A 20,934-nucleotide genomic window follows, 5' to 3' on the forward strand; every position below is an offset into this window, starting at 1 on the left:
ACCGCTGCGGAGGAGCCCGCAGAAAAAAATCACCGCCGGCTCAGTGAATGATGCAGTAAAGATGGCACTGACAGCCGGCGGAGGATGACGTCACAATTGGAACAGCTGCCTCAACGGGATGAGCAACTGAACCAACACTGCAAACAGCGCAGCCGCCTGGGTCTCGCCTCGGTAGATTGACCAAACCTACCGTCATGGGTCCAGAGATGCTCATTCCAGCTCCACTCTGGAATGCGGTTTGCATCCACGCCTGCATGAAGACAAAATATTAAAAACAATGGCGGAAAGAATTGCGGGTAAGATTAATTTATACTTACGAGTTTTCTTGAGCTTGAAGGTTCTGACAGGCGGGGACGAACCCGATGGAGTCGGCCTCTTCACGCCGGTCACCGTCGTCGTACTGGGCTGCCCGGAGGTGACAGCTGTCTCAACCTCCGGAACAGTGGTCTCACCATCACCAGGGTTCCCCACTAGCCTCCTCGCTTTCGGTCTCCGAGTCGGACCGATTTCTCTGATCGGCGGTGGAGGCGACCTTCGCCTTGCCCTTCACACCGGCAGCTTTCTTCCTCACGAAGAAAGACCCATCTGCGGATCCCTCATCAGAAGATGATAAAATTAGGGAAACTCCAGCAGAGGTTTGAGCATGAAGAGGGCGAGGGTTAAAGAATCCCTTACCTGGCCGCGTGGCGCTCAAAATCTCGTGGCCTGGCGGGTAGACCTCCACGAACCTATCCGCCGTTTGCTCCAGGATGGGCAACTCGTTCTCATCAAGAGCAACGAGTACCCAGCCGAGCGGGACCACCGCTCTCAGCGGTTGCAGAAGAGATTGCAAGTTGTTTCCCTCTGAAAATAAACAGAAAAAACAGTTAGAAGAAAACCCTAAATCAGCAAAAAGAGATGCAGCATACCGTAGGGAATAGAATTCGAACTGTATTCAAGGATGATAAGTACTTGCGGCGTCCCAGAACCGGCATCCTTCCATACCCGGCTCTTCCCGAGCATCACCATCCCAGACTCCGCAAAGCGGTAAACCAGAGTCTGGATCCGGGAGATCTTGGTAAACCATTCAGTCTCCTGGTAGTTGGAGGCGTGAAGGTTGGGAAGTGCTCTCCCGTTCTTGAACGTCATCTCTATGGGGACGACGCGAGCGGAGATATAGAAAAACTCCCGCTTCCAAGACCGAAGACTGCGCTCGGTAGCACAGATCTTCAAACCCTTGATCCGAGTGACCAAGGTATACCAGCCCTGGATGCACCTCCAGGAATAGAAGGTCATCAGGCGGTCGACGCGGGGCTCAACGCCCAGAATGCGGCACCACCCATTCAAAGTGGCGAACCTTTGCGATCGCCATCGGGTGCACCTCCGTCAAATGTACACCGTGTTTCTCCAGAACACGGTATACGAACTTCGTTAATGGGAATCTGAGATTCCCATATAGGAAGGATGAGGCATAAACCCCTATCTTACCCTTGGGGGCATCGTACACCGTCTGGTGAGGCTCCGGAAACTCAGGCTCGTAAGGATCGAGCATGAACTTCTTGACGATATAGCTGTATAGATCGACAGAAAGAGCACACTGGCACTCGCCAGCAGTACTCTTATCGTCCTTGTCAGACGCGGACATCGGGTTCTCAGGGTATACGTCGGACTCTTCGGCAGTAACCTCAGGATCATGAGTATAAGACATTTTGGAGGTATGAAAGAGAACGATTTCAGGAGAATGCTAGGCGGAAAATTTAGAGTATTTGCCAGAAATCGTTTAGAAGAAGAAGAGTGAAGTGAAGGTGTAAGTTGAGATGCATCCTCTTCCCCCTTTATATACCCATCGCAATGAATGCGATGAATTTAATGCGAGGGAGAGGGAAAAGCGCAGGCACAATGAGACAACGACACGTGGAAAGCAAGCTGGCAACAGCTGTCGACAGGACGCGTGCCGTAAAATTCGCGCCCACAGCGCCCGAAAACTCGCGCCCCCAAACGCGCCTGAAAAAGCGTCTGGAATGACCATATACTGTCACGTCGCCATAACTGCCTGCACGTCCTGAAACTGTCAGAAGAAACTGTCGGACGACGCTAACGTCCCTTCAACAGTTTGGACTGTTCTTATCCTTTCACCAACTCTTCGAATTTCAAAAAGATTCAAAGATTCAAAAATAAGAGGGAATATACCCCCTTACCTTGGTAACCAACAAACCGTAAGACAAGTGCGGGTACAGTGTCAAGGCGAAACCTTCACATACTTAGCACCTGCAGGGAATTGAAGCTAAGAATACCTTGGTAACCAAGAAACCGTAAGACAAGTGCGGGTACAGTGTCAAGGCGAAACCCTTCACATACTTAGCACCTGCAGGGAATTGAAGCCAAGAATACCTTGGTAACCAAGAAACCGTAAGACAAGTGCGGGTACAGTGTCAAGGCAAAACCCTTCACATACTTAGCACCTGCAGGGAATTGAAGCCAAGAATACCTTGGAAGTCAAGTAACTATAAGACGAGTGCGGGTACAGTGTCAAGGCGAAACCCTTCACATACTTAGCACTTGCAGGGAATTAAAACCAAGAAGGATCTTCTGGGCCATGCTTGTGGAAAGGGAAATAACATCCCCGCATAGCGGGAACGTTGAGAACTAGATTGTTTGAAGCTCCAAGATGGAATTGGTTGTTTAACATAATTGATCACTATGTCTAAAATTACCAAAACCTCGTGGAGAATCTACACAAGTGAAACTCAACGCTCCTGACTTGCGAGGAGGTTACACACCTACCCGCATCATACCCGAAGATCAAGCAGAAAAGTCGGGAATTTCTGCACGTGACATTAAGAAAACCGGGGGAAGAATCCCCACGGAAAACCTTAAAACTAAAAACCCTTTTCAAAAACCCTTTGCTTAAGTCCAAAAGTTTACCTCAATTATTAACAATTCATGAGAAGAACATTGGACTGGGGGGACTTGAAGAGGTGGGTCCCAGCAGGGCCAGTTGGACCCGCAAGACTCACCTTGAAGAGGGACGTCTGCGCAAAGACCAAATGGTTCCGCAGGACCCACCATGCTCAGAGAGATGAAGACCTTACGCGCAGTACGCCAGCTGTTTCCGCAGGAAAAGCCTCCCAATGGTGAAGTACCCCGCCTGTTCCCGCAGCTGCGGATACAAGCCATCAGGGAAGGCTACCCGCACTAATAGCAAGGCTACACGCACAAGGCACTAACTCTCAATAATTCAGTAATGTCACGAAGGAATGAGCAAGGCGGGAATACTCCCGCCCAAATGAGCCAATCCGTACGCTTCTGGAAGATCTTTTGTACTATACCTGCCAAGGTATGGACAAAATAGACAAGATCTGACCAAAGCAGCCCATGAACCAATCACAGGGTGACAGCTCACTGACAACAGTACGACGAGGAGCACGCTCTAGTACAAAATGTCACTATCAGCCGCTGCCTACTCACCAACCCTTGTCGTGGCACGTACATAGCCTGCAGTTGGTGGAAAAGGAATAGTACACAGCCGGCCATGTCACTATCAGCCGCTGCCTACCCACCAACCACCAGCATGGCACGTGCATAGCCCACAGTTGGTAGAAAAGGAATATTATACAGCTGGCTGTACCTGCTTGGAAACCTACCTTCGGCTATAAATACTCCAACACCTTGGAACGGTATCATATACTATCTTATACCATCACATATCTTATCTGCTCTAGCTATTTCTCTTAGTATACATTTATATTCAGAGCAATCTAGTCTGATTCTCACGCCGGAGGGTGGTCAAAAGGAGGTACCCTCCCCTTCTCAGTGACGAGCTCACGGTGTCTGTTTTGCAGGTCATCAGAAGAATAACCATCTTTGTCGGACCTAACCCTCGTGGGAAACATCTACTTAACCCTAAGATTATCCGTAATCTGCCGGGGTCACTTAGTGTTTCTTCAATCTTCTTTACAAGTATTTTCAGTGTCATTTAATATGTAAAATGGGACAATTCTGGTTTCATTTAGCCAACTCACCAAACTTGTTGTTTTAGATCTCTCTTACAATCCGTTAGAGGGAGTGGTTTCAGAAACCCATTTCAATAACCTCTTGATGCTGAAGTACTTGGATTCTACCTCTAATTATAAGTTGATCTTCAATAGCTCACAAGAGTGGATACCTCTGCTCCAATTGAGAGTTGTTCTTCTTGGTTCTTGCAAGAATGTAGACGGATTTCCACACTGGTTGCAAACTCAAAGGAAGCTTGAGAAGTTGGTCTTGTCTAATACTGGCCTACATGGATTTCTACCAACATGATTGCGGAAGATGCCCGTCATTTATTACTTAGATCTGTCTCGCAACAAACTTAGTGAATCTTTGATGAATCTACCTGTAATGAATCCTATTAATGGGTTTGAAGGTAAATATGATGAGTTTTGCTTCTACAAGATAACCTTTTCAATGGGTCAATTCCATTGTCACTTTGCAAAAGAATATTGTTGGTATTTCGTGATGTTTCCAAGAATTGGTTGTCTGGAAATATCCCCTACTGTATAGAAAATCTACAACAATTAAGCATTTTGATACTTAGTTCAAATAGCAAGTTCGTTAGGAAATATGTCTTCATCATTGACATGGTTAAAGCTTAATGAAAATAACTTTAATAGTGAGCTTACTCAAGATTTAGGGAATTGAGGTTTTTAAGAGTTCTCAATTTGGGAAATAACGAATTCTCAGGAAACATGCCTAAATGGAATGGAGAAAACTTTATGTAATGGTTCTGAGGTTGCATAAACAATTTCATAGGAAAACTCCACAATCTTTGTGTAAATGTTCATATCTTCAAATATTGGATGTCGCACTCAATAATACACAAAACTTCAATATTTTAAGAGACATTGTATAAATGCATAACTTATAACTGTATACAAAAAGCATGTGTGTTTCAATGCTAGCATCACATATAATACTCACTCATTCATCATTTGATTATTTTCTGTAAAATAAGCCCATTTATCATATGGATAAGCTTGATTGAATATGATTAAAACAAAAGAATATACAACTGAAACGAGGAATTTATGGTATTCCAATTTCTCTCTTGAGTGAATTACTGAGAAATGGTCCCTACATTTGTTATTAGTTTCCAAATTTGGTCCTTTACTTTTTTTTTCATTTTATATGCTAACTTCCTATAGACTACCTCCGTCACACTATTTGTAACCAGTGGCGAAGCTTGACTAAGATACAGGGGGATCAAAATATATTGAAAAATTCATAGGGACCGGGCTCAAATATTTGATTGAAAACGGCTTAATTTACACTACGTATAAAAAATTTCGGCCGAAAAACAGGTATATGTACACCATTGCGTAATACACAGTGGGGGTCGGGCAGCCCCGACCTTAACTATGCTTTGTCACTGTTTGAAATCCATCCCAACTCACATGTGGGGCGTACGACGTTAATGCCTCCATGCACTTGAGCCTCCATCCTACGCGGGGCTTTTTCTTTATTGTTTTTTTACTTCTCACATTTCAAGTAAATATATATTAAAAAGTAGATTGCATGTGGATGGACGAGTATTGTAATGCTGAGGGTAAAAGTGTGTTCCTTTTCATGTTAAAAGTTAAATTCCAACAAGCAACAAACACATTTGATATAGTAAACATACCATCATATGAGTCTTATATCAGTCCATCTATTTTCATTCCATTGCCAGTGATTTTTACAATCATATTCAAATCACTATTCAACTCAAATTGTTTTCTTATGATGTGTGGTCGAAAGAACGTGCTTTAACTGTTTTATATTGCGTGTTTTACTTGTTTATATGTATCGAACACAAGCACTTTGATTGGTTTTATGTTTATAGGTGATCAGAGCTTAAAGGAGCTCATTTTGAGCATTTATGATGAAGTGGAAATGAAAGTAATGATATATGATATGATAGAGAATTAAAATACGAAACGTGGCCGCAAACAGGGAGGAAAACGGAGTTGCAGTGAAGATTTTATGAATAAAATGGTGTTTTGCTATTGTAGCCACCGTAACGCAGAGAAGCCAGACTGTAGGCTACGGCCGGGTCTGATGAAAAATCTTTTTTTTTTATGTTTTTCTTCCATATTTAAGCACATAAAACCCTAAAGTTGATAATCCTTCATACCCTAGTCACCAAGGATGACTTTGGAGCAATTCGTCAACACCTATCAATCACCGAATCATCCATGGTTTCATCCTTCCAATCCATATCCGAGTCAATCGTGATGCAGAGGCAAGGCTATAACCACTTACGACCACTTCAGGTGTAGGTTTTACATATGAACTGATTATTTTTATGAACATTACATGTATTAGGATTTAGTTATGATTAATCTTTTGGTTGATGGAATCTATATGTTTATTGGAATTGATTAAACAGTTGTGTTTTTGGGACTTTAGTTTATCATCAATTATTTGGTTTGTGTTCATCAACATTTAGGATTAAGTTTTTAACATCATCGAACCGTTTACCATTAATCATTGATAGCTGCTAAGTTTTATATTAATGAACTGGTAATTAAGTAGACCGTGTTCAGTTGTATCAATTATTCTGATTAAGTTCTGTGAATCATCATAACCAAACGATTGTGTCTAGTAATCATTTTTCTATTCTAATACACGAATCATGTCTATGTGATTTCCAGATTTGTATAAATTATTGTCAGTCAGTTTATTGCATATATCGAACCTGAAGTGTAATCACTGTTTCTTAAATTGTTTTACAAACAAATTAATTTTCAAAGCGCTTGACATTGTTTGTCCATTTAGTTTAATAATTAATAAGTTATGAGTCAAACTTGCACTTTCCACTGATACATGTGGATTCGACGTCTTACTTACCATTGCTAGTAAAAATATTTTATAAATGTTTTTAATTAACCTTTTGACATCGATCACCTTATCAACTTCAAATTTAATCCATACTGGCATCTGTGAATTCCTTTTTGTTACTATTACTCCACAAATATCTTTAGATCCGAGTCCGTGTCCGAATATGAAAATTCGAATATCCAAAATCAAGTTTAAAATTTCAGGTATCTTACCCGGCACAAGGTTGTTAGGGGGCATCTTATTTTCGATTGCCGCCAAAGATCACTGAGTTCAAGAGTAGCTTTTGATCATATGACCTGAAAGAATCTCCATTTCTCATCGCTTTCTGTATAGTTTTACAATTTCCCTACAATCGTTTTCTTAAACAACAAATCCAGTGCTTGAGACTTCATAAATGCTGAACTAAATTGAAGACAAATTTGACCCCCTGCTTATGAATGGGTCAAATGAATAAACTAGAAATTAATTGGAGACAAAATAAACTAAATGAAGAGGAAACCAACTTCTAGATGGTTTTGTGAATAAGCCAGCCGAAATTGACTGTAGCTCTTCCACTTAGAGATACTTAGTGGAAATTATCGTGTAAAGTTGGCGGGGAATAATAAACTAATACTTACTCCATTGCCTTTCATGGAAACAATGGTTTGCATGGTCATCCATAGGACTATTAAATGTAGTTTGTTCATCATAACAAATCATACTTCAATTTTCTACAAAAAAAAAAAAAAAAAGAAAAAAGACTTAAGTATTTACTTAAAGCCAATTGAGGTTGAATTATGGGAAATCAGTGGGTTTTGGTGCTTCATCTCATTTTCTTTAGTACATTTATGGCCGCAACCACTTGTTTGGATGCTCAAAATTTGACGGCAAGATGCCTTGAGCGTGAGAGGCTGGCACTGCTTAAGTTCAAGTACAGTGTGAAGGATGATTTCAAGATGTTGTCATCATGGGTTGGCGTTGATTGTTGCTTATGGGACGGAGTTCGTTGCGATGGTGCCAGCGGAAGAGTTGTAAGTCTTCATCTTAGAGGAAATGTAAGGGAACTTTCTTATTCATATTGGTTAGGGGAAATGAGCATAGGCACTAGAGGTATTGAAGATAAGTACTTTGTTGCTGAAGATTACTACATAGTTGGTGAAGAGTACTACTTGGTTGGTGAATATGTAAACCCTTCTTTAGCAGAGTTGAGACATTTAAAATATATGGACTTGAGCGGGAATGATTTTCAAGGAAGTCGGATCCCAATGTTCATCGGGTCCATGAAACAATTAAGTTACCTTAATCTCTCTAATGCAGGCTTCAGTGGTCATATTCCCCATCACATTGGAAATCTTTCAAATTTGAAAGTTCTTGATATTAGTTCAACATCATACAATAGAACGTTAACTGCGTATGATATGGTATGGGTTTCTGGGCTTTTATCACTTGAGTATCTTAACTTGAATGGAGTGGATCTTAGTGAGGCAAGCAACCGTAACATGGTACTTTACATGATTCCTTCGGTAATACACTTAAGTGTGTCCTGTTGTGGATTTTCAAATGTTGATCTTGCAGGTCCTCATCTTAATTTTAGTAGAATGCTTCCCAACATCAAATATCTTCAGCTTAGGAACAATGCAATTGGCGGTCAATTTCCATCTGTCTTAACAAATATGAGTTCTCTAGTATCCCTTGACCTTTCATACAATCTTATAAATTCATCAATACCTTTCATGCCTAACCTTCTAAAGCTTGATCTTTCTAATAACAATATTATATTGGTTGACCATATTGGTATACACAGACAATGCAATCTGAAAGAATTGATTGTTATACATAGTAATCTTGAAGGAGAATTAAGTGGACCATCAACAAATGCATCCTTATGTTCTCAATATGCTCTATAGACGTTGGATTTATCTCTGAATAAATTGAATGGTTCGATAACAAAATCACTTGGTAGGCTGACGGGTTTAAGAGCATTACATCTTCAATTAAACAGATTGAAAGGTCCAATCCCTGAAGATTTGGGGAGATTAAGATTTTTAGAAGTATTAGATCTATCTTACAACCAGTTAGACGGTCCCATTCCAACATTCCTTGGGCAGCTAACTGAACTTGACCTTTCTCATAATCACTTGAATTGCTCGATTCCAGAATCCTTTGGAGGTTTAGCAACATTAACATATTTTAATCTAGAACGCAATCGGTTAACAGGCCCCATCCCAGTATCTTTCGGAGGACTTGTCACACTAAAAACATTTTCGGTGTGTTCAAATTTGTTAAGTGGGACTATTCCAGCTGTACTTGGGCAACTCACCAAGCTCGTTTTTCTAGATGTGTCCAATAACTCTTTAGAAGGAGTAGTTTTTGAAGACCATTTTTCAAACCTTTCTATGCTGAAGTACATGGATTTAAGTTCTAACAGGAATTTGACATTCAGTGTTTCACGTCAATGGATACCTCCATTCCAATTGAAAAGCATTAGGCTTGGTTCTTGCAATATTTCAAATGAATTCCCGAAGTAGCTTCACACTCAAAGAAAGTTGATGAGTTAGTATTGTCTAATGCTAGCATTTCTGGACCTCTACCCACATGGTTGCGGCACATGCCCATCATCAGGGTCTTAGATCTCTCTCACAACAAACTCAATGGATCATTGGCAAGCCTTCCTGTCGGAGACCCTCTCAACGGGTTTAAAGATGAAGATATGGGGTCATTATATCTGCAAAATAACCTTTTCACTGGGTCAATACCTTGGTCTTTGTGCCTAAGAACTGGCTTGGAATTTCTTGATCTTTCAAATAATAGGTTAACAGGGAAAATACCTAACTGTCTAGTGAATCTTCAAAATTTGCGTATGATGGTATTTAGTTCAAATGGGCTTTCTGGTGTCATTCCAAGTTCTTCAGGCCACTTTTGCCAGTGTTGTCATGGTTAAACTTGAATAACAACAACTTCAGTGGAGAGCTTCCTCGAGATTTGGGTATGTTACAAGACTTGAGAGTCTTAGATCTAGGTGAAAATGTATTTTCGGGGAATATTCCTGAGTGGATTGGAGAGAATCTAACTTTGATGGTTCTGAGGTTGCATAAGAATAACTTCACTGGAAGAATTCCTCGATCTTTATGTAAAAGCTCATATCTTCATATTCTGGATATCGCACACAACCACTTAACCGGACAAGTCCCTCATTGTTTCGGAGAGTTGTATGGAATGGCTGAGGCTATTTATAATGATTTTCTACGTAATACAACTCGTCCGTATCCTACTGGAAACGTAAATCAGGTTATAAAAGGTTTTAATCTTGAATATTCAAAAACTTTGGATTTGGTTTTCAATATGGATATTTCAAGCAATCACCTAGTTGGGCCTATACCGGAAGAGCTAATGACACTTTCTCTGTTGGTGGGTCTCAATTTATCTCATAATCATCTAAGTGGGGGCATTCCAAACACAATTGGGAACATGAAGGCGCTAAATTCTCTCGATTTCTCAGACAACCAGTTTACTGGATGATCCCTCCAAGCCTGGCAGATTTGAACTTTTTAAGCGTTATGAATTTGTCACACAACAACTTGTCAGGACCAATTCCAACGGGAAATCAGTTGCAAACACTGACCGACCCATCAATATATGCCGGGAATAGCGATCTCTGTGGTGCACCTCTGCCAAATAACTGCTCCAATCATGATGATCCAGTCACCACATTGAACAAGACCAAGTACAAAGATTCTGGTGAACCTGATGAATGGTTTTATTTGAGTGCAATGTGTGGCATAGCAACAGGGTTTTGGGGTGTTATTGGAGTTTTGTTGTTCAATAAAAAATGGAGATATAAGCTTTTCGTGTTTGCAGAGGTAACCATGGACGTGATATATGTTGCAGTCATGGTGAGAGTTTTCAAGCTGAAAAGAACAGGAAGAGATGCCACGTAAGTCCTTCAAATGCTCGCAGTTGTAGAATATTTATTAGTAAGAAATTTTCATTTCTTTTCATAACTGCTATTGTGCTTTATGCTTTATGTTTATGTATCATCATGTGTGTTTTCTAGAGACATGATATAAATGCATATAATAATTATCACCCATTTATTTCATTTGATTATTTTGTTAAGTAATTCAACTGCCTCAAATGCTCTCCTAAGCATGCTTAGACAATGAAATAACCAAATTCTTATTTGATAGAAAATTTATAATGATTATGTTTCTTTGTCACAACAAATTTAACTAGCTGACTAAGTTAAATAATAGTAAAAGCGAGAACTCACCAGCCAGGCATTTCATTGAATTGAACACATTGGCTGCATCAAGTTTCTTGGTATGACAAAAGCTTCTTATTGTTGTTGCAGTTGCTATATTGATATCAGTAGAATTATGTCATTAACTTTATTTTTGTTTTTTAGGCTTACTATATGGTTTACGATTTAGTGCCAATATATCGTTGAGCCCGATCGAATTCGCGCAGTTCACGGATACAACGCTTGGGGTTTGTTTTTATGTTTTGGTTCACTGCGAGTTTTATTTTGTTTTAAGTATATATTTTAGTTTTGCTTTTTATTTTGTTGTTTTAGGAATGTTAATTTTTTTTGTATTTTGGCGTTATTTTTCTAGATCTTGCTCGTTTATATTTACAGTTCGGTACCAACTATTTGAGGTTTCGGGATTAGCACGGTACCGGTGCCAAGTTTCTAAGAAAATGGATCAAAAAATTTGCGATCAGTATAGGTATGGTACCCAGCTCATCCCTAAAATAGGGAAGAGCCCATTTAAGCGCCACCCAAGTAACGAGCGTCAAATGATGAAAATGACTTCAAGCTAATCAAATGTTACCATGGGAAGGGTGAGGGCGTCATTGCTGGTCACTAGAACACAGTCTAATCAAACCATCTGATGCGAACAATCAGTGACTATTATATTTGACTAAACAAAAATTCTCCTCCCATAATCTTTATTTAACTTGGTTAAACTTAAAATCAAAGTAATCGGTATGCTTGATTATATACATGTGCATGACATTGATGTATACAGTTCAAATAACAAACCAAAAATATGTAATTATACAAGCCAAACTAAACCAAGTTACCAAATCCCTAAGTTGTTCACTATTCATTCCTCATATCTATTTTAAGTGTGAGGGTGAGTCGAAGAAAGAAAAAAAATAATAAAAAGAAAAACTAAAAAATATTATTTAATTGAATAGAGATAAATACCGAGAATGAGATGTAAGAGATTATTTTTTAAAAGTGATACATAAATTTAGAAAAAAAATATGAATTTTAGTTAAATAATATTGTATGGATTCAGGATGGGATGTTAATGCTCTAAGTAGGATATAAAAAAAACAAAACACTCAAAAGAGTTTAATTTTTTTAAACAACGATTTTATAAACAATTAGATATTTTAGTCTTTTTTATAGAAACTTAACATAAATTTTGGATGGAGTTAGCGAAAAGTATGAAATTGGCAAGAATCATAAAACCCTAAAAGTGCATGGAAAAAAATGAATTAAAGTTGCATAAGTGACCACAATTTATGGATAAAATGACACTTTAAATAAAGATAAGAGTTAAGTGTCATTTTAATACTTGTGGTTTGTTTAGTTACGCAACTTAATACCGTTTATGAATTTATTGTAACTAGCTACTTCACGTTTCTAAAACATTTTATTACTGCTTTATTCCTAACTCCATCTATATTGTCCGTTAAGTCAGTGGTAATTTGGTAACTTCGTTATTTTTTTATTTTTTTTTCTTTTCTTATATATGAAGACCACCACTAGCTAGTGCCGCTGAAGACCTCTACCTATCAAAAACCACCCCCACCACCAAAGACCGCCATCGCCACCTTTGAAAACCACCAAAACAATATCGAAACCCACTACCGCCAACACCAAACACCACCGACGCCGCCAGTGGCGGATCCATGAATTTTTTCGGGTGGTGCACTACTTTTAGTTGTTTCAATTTCATAGAGTTAAGTATAAAAAATTTAGGGTCGGTTTGAGGTTCGGGTTGGTTCAATAGTTCGGGAAAAGTTCATTACATAATAAAAATACGATAAATAATAAAAAAGACACCGTCATTAGAAATTAAAAAACACATAATATCAATACAATAGTCTTTACGAATTAAAAAAAAATACTTATAGTTGTTCCCAACGAGTCTTCATCTTTTGAAATCGTTGCATTACTTCTTCAACCGAAACTTGTTAGAGGAATTCCCTTTCAATGTAACAAATGCAAGAATCGTTCATGTATTCATCACTCATCCTATTATGCAAATCCGTTTTCACATTCTTCATTGAAGAAAAACATCTTTCAACACTTGTCCGTTGCAACCGTAACTTGAAGTTGATGATCCAATGTTCGATGGTTTACTTTGAAAATATCTCTTCATATTCAAAATACCTCCAAATTAACAATTACAAACTAACAAATTTAAAACTAAGAAACTAACAAAACTAAGAAATTAAAACCAACAGTCTAAGAAATTAAAACTAAATTTAACAAATAACTTAACAATCAAGAACAATTAGCATTTAACAAAAAAAACCAAGAACAATTAACATTTAACAATGAATGTAAACTTACCTTCAAAGTTCAAAGTGGGAGGATTCGAGGTTCGGACTGACGGGGATGGTGGAGATGCGTCGGTGGACTGATGGGGACGGCGGTAGGTTTGAAGTCTGAAGAGGCCAAGAGGATGGGGCTGGAGCTGGGGCTACAGAGAGGCGCTGTGTGGTGTGGCTGGTTATGTTATGATAAAACCCTAATTGATGTTAGGGTAAATTAGTAAAAAAAAAAAGTCAAAATCCGGAATCGAACCTGTGACCCGAAGGTCACAAAACCAACATGCTACCAGCCAGACAAGCGATTAATACGTTAATGAAGTGGTTCCTTTCTAATTTATAGGGTGGTTCCTGTATTATTTTCTATACATAAATACACTATTATTTCGGAACTCGAGTGGTTCCGAGGAACCACCCATTTTAACCGTAGATCCGCCCCTAGACGCCGCAGTTACTCACATCTGATAGCCAACATCGCCCCTCATTCATATCTGGAATTTGCAGGTTTATGGCCGATTTCATTGGAGATAGAGTAAGGGGTAGATAGATTGAGACATTGAGTGAACGAAGGATATTGATTTTGATGGGTAGCGGGAAAATCGAGGGAGTTTTTTAACGAGTAGCCAGAAAATCGAGAGGGTTTTTAAAAATTCAGGTCTGATGAGAAAGAGAGGGTCGGGAAATTGTGTGGTTGTCGAATGGTGGCCAAGTTGTGTGAGATGCGGTGGCAGTCTCGATGATCTACGGCTATTTCCTCTAGCTCCAGCCATTAGTATTAGTACCATCGCCGCGCCTTCAGGTAGGGTTCGGTTGAGATTGCATAGTGGTGGTTCAGTTGGTTCAATGGTTGTGTGGTGGTGGTTAACATGCTGGCAGAGAAGAGTAAAAGAGTATGTATATCTTATTGTTAGATTGAGGGTTTAGTTAAAGAATGAGGCGGACGAATTTCTATTTTTTTCTAAATGTTGCTTTCCACTCTTATTTAAAGGAAAAAGAAAAATAAATAAAAGAAAGAATGAAAAAAATAACGAGTTACCAAATTGCCCCTTACTTAATGGATAAAAATAAACTAAGCTAGAAAAAAATTACTAAAATGACAAATTTTTGAAACGTGAAGTAGTCATTTGCAATAAATTCATAAACAGTATTAAAGTTACTTAATTGAACAAACCACAAGTACTAAATTGACACTTAACTTTAAAGATAAAAGATAGCAAAATAAATTAAAGCATGTTCAATCAAATATTATATAATATAAAAGAGAAGTTTGGTGCCGCTAGCCAAGTGGCGGCGCCAAACTTGTCCATACCATTTTGATGTTTTTTTTAGTATTGGTAGCATAACGAACGTAACAAGAACCGACCTAACGTCAGTTTTTGTTTACGTAATGGAAACAGACTAATCGAATTCGTGTAAACTCACTACATCAACGTCCGGGACTGACAATGCTAGGGTTTTAATGCCATTTGTTTTTTTTTGTTTAAGTTCCGATACCATAACGAACATAATGAAAACCGACCGGATGCCAATTTTCTATTTTATTTTTGTTCTGCAACTGTAACGAACGATAAGGAAACCGACCAAATTCACGTAAAGTCACTGCCTTTTGTTTTAGTTCCAGTACACCACCCAGATTTTACCAATTTGCCCGGCGCAACGCGTCGGGTAAAATCCTAGTTAGACATAAAGGAGTTGCTTCCTTTAGGCCCGCTCAATGCCATTGGAGGCCTAAATCAAAATAAGATTTTGTGGCCCTTTTAGACAATTGTGTTAAAAAACAAAAAGAAAGTGTTAATAACCAGTCTCAAACTAATGACCTACCACTAAGCGACACATGGTTTACCACTAGATCAATAGTTATTTTTGTTTATGGTTTGCCGATTAAATATATATCTATGTACAATGTTTTTTTTTGTTTAAAAAATTAAAGATCTTAATTAAGTGTGGGCCTAAAAGCCTATCTTCATTTTATTGGCTTACATACTAGCCCTGCTTCCTTATGTATTGGCCCTGGCTTCAAACAAGGAGAGAACGACTTTGCTTGTTTATAATAATGTCAAAAGATTTTACGTGTGGATTACTAACCAGTGCAGGCTTGCAGCGCAACCTACAAGTGGGTTAATAATACAGGCTGAAATTAGAGCTGCACAAAACCGGTTTTTCTTCAGATGGAACCGGTTTGGGTTTCGCAACCGGTTCGGTTTAGAGGCCAGTACGAGCGTAGAACATAGCAAACATATCCAAACCAGTTCGGTTCAGTTTAGAGCCAGTTTTAACTGGTTTTAGGAAAAAAAAAACGGTGTCAAAATCAATTTAATAGTGAAAGGACCGAACCGCTGTACAAATCGGATGTTTGTTTCAGTCTGGAACAGGTTTTAGATATGTACCTGTCCAGGTTTTGTTTTTGGTTAACCGGTTTTGGACCGGTTTTTTGTACAACTTTAGCTGAGATTAAGTACTAGTGGGCCAGTTTGTGGGCCTAAGAAAACTAAGCAGTCCAGTTGTAATTTTAGAAAATCTAAAAAGTAAATCGAAACTAAAGCTAAGGGGTATACACCCCTCAACATAATTTCTCTCACTTGCTACCTCTCTGTTCCAACTTGATGTTAATAATGCTTTTTTGTATGGTGATCTTCATTTTATGAAGACGTTTACATGACATTACCTGAGGGTTATTTTTCAAAAACCGATAATAAAGTGTGTAAACTAACTAATACGGGCTGAAACGAGCTCCAAGAATGTGGAATGAAAAATTAATTGGTGTTTTATTTGAAATTGGTTTTGAACAAAGTAAATTAGATGATTCCTTATTTGTTAAAATCTTAGGTGGTGAGATTATCGTAATTTTGGTTTATGTTGATGATATTGTTATCACCGGTAGTAGTACAAAAGAAATAACATATAAAAGAGTTGTTGAAAAACAAGTTTCTTATCAAAGATCTTGGTAAACTTAAGTATTTTTTAGGGATAGAAGTTCTTTACTGTTATGATGGTATATGCTTAAATCAGAGAAAGTATTGTGTTGAGTTACTTGTTGAATATGGTATAACGGGAAGCAAACCTGTTAATACTCCTATTGAACAAAATCACATAGTAAACATATTTTTGTGAAAAAGACAGTTCTCCTTCGGAAAATATTTCAAAGTATCAAAAATTAATTGGTAAACTTATATATATTTGTCTCACACTCGTCCAGATATTTCATACGTTGTCCAGTTTCTAGCCAATATATGCATAGTCCCACTAGTTCACATATGAAACTTGCATTGAGACTTTTAAGGTATTTGAAAAAAGCACCTGGACGGGGTATTTTAATAAGTAAAGAAGGAAATTTTGAGTTGCAAGCTTTTACAGATTCTGACTGGGATAAATAATGTATGCACAACAAGAGGTATGTGACAGGATATTGCATTTTATTAGGAAACTCACTTGTTTCCTACAAGAGTAAAAAAAACATTTGACTGTCTCGCGATCTTCAGCTAAGGATGAGTATCGATCTATGTGTGCAGCAGCTGATGAGGTTGTTTGGTTGGTGAATTTGTTAAAAGAATTGAATGTGAATATGACTCTACCGGTTGAGATGTTTTGAGATAACTCTGCTGCTATATCTATAGAAGCAAGTTTTTCATGACCGGACTAAACATTTTGAAGTTGACTTATTTTATTTGAGAGTAAAAATTTCAAGTGGAACTATTAAAGTTGTTAAGACGAAGTCTGGAGATCAGCTGGCGGATGTTTTTACTAAGGGCTTTTTCCCTTTCAACATGAATGTTTGTGTGAAAAGTTGGGGTTATTCGACATGTTTAAGAAATTAATTGTGGGGGGTGTTAAAAAGGTAATATTTGCCTATAATTCATTGCTTTGTTTTTAGTTTAAATTAGATATGTTTTTAATTCTTTTATTTATTTTTTGTTGGTGTTATATTAATATTGTTAAGTCTTCTTTCGAAGTGGACTTGGGTCAAGTATGTTGGGCCTGAAGCTTCTTTGAAGACATGGGTCTTTCCAGAAGATGGAGGCTGGTCCAAGTGTGGCCCATCTGTTTATTTGATTTAAATTGCAAGGGCCTCCTGTTGCTCTCTTTCTCTCTCTGTTTGATTGTCTCCATATTTGGGTTTACAAGTTGTTTAGTTTCTGTTTGGTTAAGAGAGATTTGGTACTGAATGTAATTTGAAGTTTATCAGTCAATAAAAATCCTTAGGTTGTTTTTCTGACATACAATTTCCACCAAGATTTTGGAAAACACTTGGAGCACTTCTTTTCTTAACCTTAAATTCATTTCTAACCATTTCCATTATATTTGAACAACCGATCTTACATTTTTGGCAAACCACCCGAAACACGCATACGGCATATCATTTCCCATTTTGCAATTCATCAAACAAGTTTACCACAATCAAAATTAGTCATTTTAAGGAAAGCAGTAGGAGTGTAGCTAGAAAACCATACTTTCCTCAACAAACTCACCAAACTTCCTTTGCTTTGTTGCATAAACCAGACACAATACGAAACACTAATAAGACTAAAACTCCTCCATCTCCTTTCTTTCCCATATTTCTCCAAACCCTTTTTAATCCTCTCGAATTCATCATCGTCTTCACTCGGTTTCTTCAAAAACGCCTCCCCAAGGCACCTACCGAGCACCACTGAGTCTTCTATCGCTGCACACCCACCTTGACTAATGTCAGGCGTCATGGGATGAAGTGCGTCCCTGGCTACACAAACATTATCTTTCACTATGTTGCCAAATAAGACATTCCATGGTTGTCTAAACTTCAACGGTGAATAGATTATGTTACTTAATGTTGTTTTTTCTACCACATCTTGGGCTACTTGAGGCAACTTGTTGATACGGCTCGATACAAATTGTTTCATTTTTATCAGGTTTGCATTCCAATCCTCTTCGTCTATAACAATCATAATAGAGGTTAAATTCGTAACAAAAAATTTTCAACCAATAGCATACTATTTATAAAATATAAAATATAAAAAAAACATATAGGTTGTCATAACAGTCAGTTATAAAAATGTAAAACCAAACCATTGGTTTCTTAATCATTTCAGTAATTAGATTTAAATGGCTTACAAGATGGAACTTGAGACGGGATGAACGTGCAAAACCAATGAAAGGTCTTGTGATCAATCGGAATGATACCAAAGCGCACACCGCCTCCAAAGTGAACATGGAACATTGGACCAAAATCTGAGCCATCAAGGAGCTCCACCAAACCACGGATAGCCGATCTCCCAACACTTACAGGTGTCCCAAGATCCAGCCATTTTGCCACCATTGAGTTAACTCCATCACACCCTATCAACGCCTACATTGATATAATAACATAATATAACTCATTAGTGAATAATATATATACCACAATGTTTGAGAAATTAACCGGGCGTACCTTGGTTTTAAGAATGGACCCATTGGCTAGGTGCACTAGCTTAAAGTGACCGAGTTCATCAATGGCTGCAATCTTTGAAGAGTACCTAATGGTGTCCGGAGGCAGCTCGTTCACTATTGTCTCTAGCAAATCCTTTCTAATAACGCATCGGCTTTCGTAACCCTCACTAAAATCAAAATTTAGTTGTTAATTTATCAAGGGTAATACCATCAACTCTTTTTTGGTAATTTTCAACTTCAAATATGAATGTATATTAATACTTGACTCACAATTTTCCATCTTTATCTAGTGCTTGCTCTGAAGTAAATAGTCCAGTATCAAGAGAGGCAATCTTGAATCTGCAATCACATAACTAGTTTCAAATTCTGATGTAAATTGGCAAAAAGCCATATTATTATATTATTGTATTTTCTTTTATTAATATTGTAAATGACGATATTACCCTTTTATTTGTGTGGATTTTTGTCTAAGGATATTCCCAATTCCTACAACATCCAATGCCCTCCAAGCATTGGTCCATAGTAAAAGGGCAAATCCGGTAATCCGCAAACTTTCAGATGACTCCAAAACCAAGCTCCTCAGACCTAACCTTCAAAACCAAAATTAAAACTAGGTTAATTATGCAAGATAAAATATAGAACTTATCCAAGAACTAGCAACTGGATTGATGTAATATATGTGACACTATATAATTTTATTCAATAGTTTTTTATTTTGATAATTTATTTTTTCCGGGATAATTACCAAAATAGACATAATGAATAAAAAGCTTATTAAAATAGACATCAAAAATCAGTCTTTACCAAAATAGACATCCAAAACCAACCAATCAGACAACAAGCTCGCGGGCTAAGGAGGCTAAAAAAATTAGCAGGTTTATAAACACATTACTATCAATCAAATTAATACGCATGCATGTAAAGTTCCGGCTAATTAATTAGTTGTCGCCTAAGATTTAGCCTATGCTTCTAGACGCCGGTTAAGGATCAACCTCTGCTTCTAGACGTCAGCTAAGGCTTAGCCTCTACTTTGGACATGTATTATTTAGATTAACTGTTTTCGTGGATCAAATTGTACTTTCAGCCGAAGCTTTATAAATCAAATTGTCTATTTTGTTAAAGTAGTTCAGCCAACTTGTTCATTTTGATATTTTTCTTTTTCTTTTTTTTTTCCTCTATCTTGTAAATATTAACAACTAGTACTGTGCAAGTAAGCAACTACTTGTACATGGTACAAGTGTGATGAGATAGTAGTAGTAGTAGTAGTAATAATAATAATAATAACTATATCTACATCTTCTTCTTCACGATTCATCTTCACTTCCATATGGGATTATTTTTGGAGTTTATGTTTGTGTAAAGATTATGTGCTATGCCATTATCTTATATAGTATTAGAATACTCATAGTGAAAGTAGAATATTAGGTAAAAGACAGTGAGAAACAAAAATGGTATTAGGTTGTAGATCCAAATTAATTATTTTAATCTACTTAACCCTTTATGTAACTTTTAATTAATACTTTTTGTATTTGTAGTCTACATTCTAATTCAACGTCTTATAAATATAATATGAATAAATAAAATTCTTTTAAACACTTAAAAAGTCGATTTTGAAACGTTTATAAGGAGAATAGGTATATGTGAAACCATCTATTCTAGATGGTCTTAACATGCCAGTTACGCTAGAGGGAGGGACCCGAGTGGCTTCGCGCGCTTAGGTCCTATTACGTGATGTACCATGTGAGATAGGAAGCTGGAACAGCGCCCCCACCTTTGGTGTTGACGGCATTCATGCGCAATGTCATTGTCACTTCCTCTACCGTTGTGAGTGTGTTGTTTGTATTTTTTGATGAGCAAATTACACAGATAACGTTGATTTACCTGAAATAACGGATATTATCCATACTCCCTATGGTTTTTAAAATTATCAATATAGTCTCCGACCATACGTTTGCTTTCAATAACAGTCACTCGGTTAAGTAAGATAGATTACTATTTTGTCAATTTTTAAAATTACACTTTAACTAGTTTACAATTTTATTTTAAAAAAAAATTGAAGTACAAATACTCTCTTTTTTATCACAAAATATGTTTATTGATTCCTGAAGAGGAACGAATTCATCAGGATTTTACTAATATGTATTATTA

The 20,934-nt window shown here is 37.7% G+C and overlaps 1 protein-coding gene and 1 pseudogene across 1 annotated transcript; one reads left to right on the forward strand and one right to left on the reverse strand.

Moving 5' to 3' along the window:
* Window positions 1-7,613: 7,613 nt before the first annotated feature.
* Window positions 7,614-10,779, forward strand: LOC143601084 (receptor-like protein EIX2; annotated as a pseudogene).
* Window positions 10,780-17,643: 6,864 nt separating this feature from the next.
* On the reverse strand, window positions 17,644-20,113 carry LOC143601083 (monooxygenase 2-like). The gene is made up of 6 exons (XM_077078584.1): window positions 20,022-20,113; window positions 19,230-19,376; window positions 19,057-19,125; window positions 18,788-18,953; window positions 18,472-18,706; window positions 17,644-18,292 (listed from the first exon to the last, which is right to left on the reverse strand). Exons 1-6 carry the CDS (start codon window positions 20,111-20,113, stop codon window positions 17,763-17,765), a joined length of 1,239 nt encoding a protein of 412 aa, XP_076934699.1. The 3' UTR covers window positions 17,644-17,762.
* Between the last annotated feature and the right edge of the window lie 821 nt (window positions 20,114-20,934).

Source organism: Bidens hawaiensis, unplaced genomic scaffold, assembly GCF_021521415.1.
Source record: "Bidens hawaiensis isolate Kalapana, Puna unplaced genomic scaffold, B.hawaiensis_p1.1 tig00055388_1, whole genome shotgun sequence".
Lineage (NCBI taxonomy): Eukaryota > Viridiplantae > Streptophyta > Magnoliopsida > Asterales > Asteraceae > Bidens > Bidens hawaiensis.